General features: G+C 50.4%; 1 protein-coding gene across 1 annotated transcript; it reads right to left on the bottom strand.

Moving 5' to 3' along the window:
- Positions 1 to 2336: 2336 nt before the first annotated feature.
- On the bottom strand, positions 2337 to 3278 carry LOC112956754 (olfactory receptor 14A16-like). The gene has a single exon (XM_026050233.1). The coding sequence runs from the start codon at positions 3270 to 3272 to the stop codon at positions 2337 to 2339; it is 936 nt and encodes a 311-aa protein (XP_025906018.1). The 5' UTR covers positions 3273 to 3278.
- Between the last annotated feature and the right edge of the window lie 301 nt (positions 3279 to 3579).

Raw genomic sequence — 3579 nt, 5'->3', positions numbered from 1 at the left:
GCACCCAGTGCCCCTCGAGAAGCTCCTGGATGCAGCAGGATTCAGCTCCCTCCTCTGCGCTCCACACACTCACAGGAGGTTTCCCCTGCACCATAGTTGATGTCTCTCTGCACGGGGGCTTCCTGCCTAAGCTGCCACTGTGACCAGCAGAGATGGGGAGAGGGAGGCAGCTGCACACACACACCCACCGTTGGGCTCTGGAAGGGACAGGGGTGCTCCAAGAGCTGTGGAAGTGTCTGCTGCTCTCCTGGAGCAACCGGGACTGCCACGGCCTCCTGGAGCTGCAGCTGGGCGTGAGCTGCGCAATCTCCTTGGCCGCCTGCAGTGACACTCGATGCCGACTGTCCCTGGAGCTCCTCTCACTATGGAGCTCAGACCTGCACAACTCCTGACAATGCAAAGAGCCCATGGAACTAATATGGAGCAGACAGTGGGGTTAGGCTGGGATATGAGAGCATCTCTGCTGTCCATTTCCGAAGCTAGTGGTTTTCCAGCTGAGATCAAGGCCTCAGAAACCTGGTCTCACCCCAAAGCTGACCCTGCAGGAAGCACATGCTATGTACAATGTACTGTGCGCTATGGCTGTTGTATCTGCCACCCAGGAAACACTGCGGTCTCTTTGTGCCCGTTAACCTCCTGGGAACGATGAGAGCCGTCAAGAGTTTGTCCTGCACTCGGCATTGCTCATCCTCCCCCGTGTACTGATGCCAAGAAGAGCCCTGGGCAGCACATGCAAGAAAGGATCTCGCTTCCCAGAGTTCCTCTATCCATGCTTGGCCACTTCCCTTCATAAAACACATCAAGGGAGTAGGCAGCATCAGAGCCACCTGAGTGTTTCCTCTACCTAACTATTATCAGTCATTATATTTTTTTAGTTTTAATGAGCCCCTGATGACTTGCTGTTGTTAATGGCCTCAATGGGACCCATTAATGTTGTGCAAAACTTTAGGGTTTGCTTCTGACTTGGAATTCTGCAATATTTTGTTCAATCTTCTTTCAGTAGCTGCAATTCATGCACTCAGCTGCAAGGACACCAGGGGGCTCATTAAAAAGAAAACTCTGCTGATAAACATTCTCTATCTCCGCGATTTTCTTCAAGCCTTATTCTGGGCAACCTGTTCCAGGATGAGAAGTTTGAGTGCATCCTCAGCAAATTAGTGTGCCAAGTCCTGCACTTCAGTCACCAAAACCCCGTGCAACACTGCAGGTTTTGGGCAGAGTGGCTGGACAGCTGCATGGCAGAAAAGCATCTGGGAATGGTGGTTGACAGCCGTCTGACTATGAGCCAGCAGTGTGGCCAGGTGGCCTAGAAGGCCAACACCATCCTGGCTTGTATCAGGAGCAGTGCACCCAGCAGAACTAGGGAAGTGATCTTCCCCCTGTGCTCTGGAGGGTTGAGGATGTACCTCAAATCCTGGGTTCAGTTTTGGGTCCCTCACTACAAGAAAGACAGAGAGGTGCTGGAGCATGTCCAAAGCAGGGCAATGAAGCTGGTGAAGGGGCTGGAGCACAGACCTTATGAGGAGTAGCTCAGGGAGAAGGACTTATTTAGTGTGGAGAAGAGGAGGCTCAGGGGAGACCTTATCAGTCTCTACAACTACCTGAAAGGAGGCTGTAGTGAAGTGGGTTGATCTCTTCTCCAAAACAGCTACTGATAGGACAAGAGGCAATGGCCTCAAGTTGCCCCTAGGGAGGTTCAGGTAAGATATTTGAAAAGAATTCTACAGGGAAAAGGTGCACTTAAAGAAGAGTCAACCATTTGAACAGGCTGCCCAGGGAAATGGTGAGGTCACCACCCCTGGCAGTGTTCAAGAAGCATGCAGATGAGGCGCTTAGGGACATGGTTTAACAGATAATGCTGTTGAGGGGACTACAGTTGGACTCAATGATCTCAAAGATCTTTTCCAACCATGATTAGTCTATGATTATGAGGTCCTGGTGGGGCAAAGCTGGGAGAGTTCCAGGGAGTTTCTCTTGTGGCAATGCCCTGTGCTCTCCTGGGGGCTCCATATCTGTTTCCAGACAGGTCATACAGGAGATGCTGCTTGACCATTCACCATCTGCAGGAGCACTGGACACTCAGTGACCAGAGACCAACCAAGGAGAGACCAACCTTGAAGCACTGCACAGAGGAAATCTCCTTTTATTAGAGCAAAGCCATGACAGACACAGTGAGGGACACGTTCACAGCAGGCATCAGACAGACTGTATTCATTCCTCTAGAGAAGTCAGGAGAATTTAAGCACGTACAGTAAAATAATGATAGTTATAGAATTCCTAACCAACAGAGATGTATGAGCTGAATTGGAAACCACTTGTGAAGATAGATATTCCCCTTATTTCTGATGAACTAGTACCAAATGAACCAGTTTCCTCACTGTATGCTGCAGCTCCCTGTTCCGCATGCTGTAGATCAGAGGGTTCAGGGTTGGGGGCACCAYTGAGTAGAGAACGGCCAACACCAGATCCAGAGTTGATGATGAGATGGACAGGGGCTTCAGGTAGGCAAACACGTCAGTGCTGACAAACAGGGAGACAACAGCTAGATGTGGGAAGCACATGGAAAAGGCTTTGTGGCGGCCCTGCTCAGAGGAGATCCTCAGTACAGCTCTGAAAATCTGCACGTAGGACACCACAATGAAAAGGAAACACCCCAAAACTAAACAAGCACTAACCACAATAACTCCACTTTCCCTGAGGTAGGCATCTGTGCAAGAGAGCTTGAGGATCTGAGGGATTTCGCAGAAGAACTGCTGAACCACATTGCCTTGGCAGAGTGGTAAGGAAAATGTACTAGCAGTGTGCAGAAGGGAATAGAGAAACCCACTTGTCCAGGCAGCTGCTGCAATTTGGAAACAAGCTCTGCTGTCCATGAGGGTCCCATAGTGCAGGGGTCTGCAGATGGCAACATAGCGGTCGTAGGCCATGACTGTGAGGAGATAATACTCTGATGCCATGAAAAAGACAAACAGAAAGACCTGTGCAACACATCCCCAGTAGGAAATGGCTCTGGTGTTCCAGAGGGAATTGGCCATGCATTTTGGGACAGTGGTGGAGATGGAGCCAAGATCAAGGAGGGAGAGGTTGAGGAGGAAGAAGTACATGGGGGTGTGGAGGTGGTGGTCGCAGGCTATGGCTGTGATGATGACTCCATTGCCCAGGAGGGCAGCCAAGTAGATGCCCAGGAAGAGTGAGAAGTGCAAGAGCTGCAGCTCCCGTGTGTCTGTGAATGGCAGGAGGAGGAACTTGTTGAGAGAGCTGCCATTGGACATTTGCTCTTGGTTCACAGCACTGTTCAATGAGGGAAAAGCATCAACAAGTTAGAAAGGACTTCTCTGAGCAAAACTCATTCTTCTCTTCATAGTACCTCCAAAATGGCCTTTCTCCATTACCTTGTTCAGCTCTCATCTGACCTCTGGTTTGTGCTCGCTCAGTGTGCTCTGTGCCTGTGCTTGGGCATCAAAGCAGTCAGTCCTGCTCTTGTGGGTGGTTAAAATCGCGGTGTCAAATTTCCTCATGGATTTGGTGAGGAGACCTGGGGATGGGCACCTTGAACTGAGTGTAGGGGATTTCATCCAG

Source organism: Nothoprocta perdicaria, unplaced genomic scaffold, assembly GCF_003342845.1.
Source record: "Nothoprocta perdicaria isolate Ctin4 unplaced genomic scaffold, notPer1 scaffold_660, whole genome shotgun sequence".
Classification (NCBI taxonomy): Eukaryota; Metazoa; Chordata; class Aves; order Tinamiformes; family Tinamidae; genus Nothoprocta; species Nothoprocta perdicaria.
Note: the sequence above shows the minus strand (reverse complement) of the source record. Positions and strands in the feature narration are given on the sequence as shown.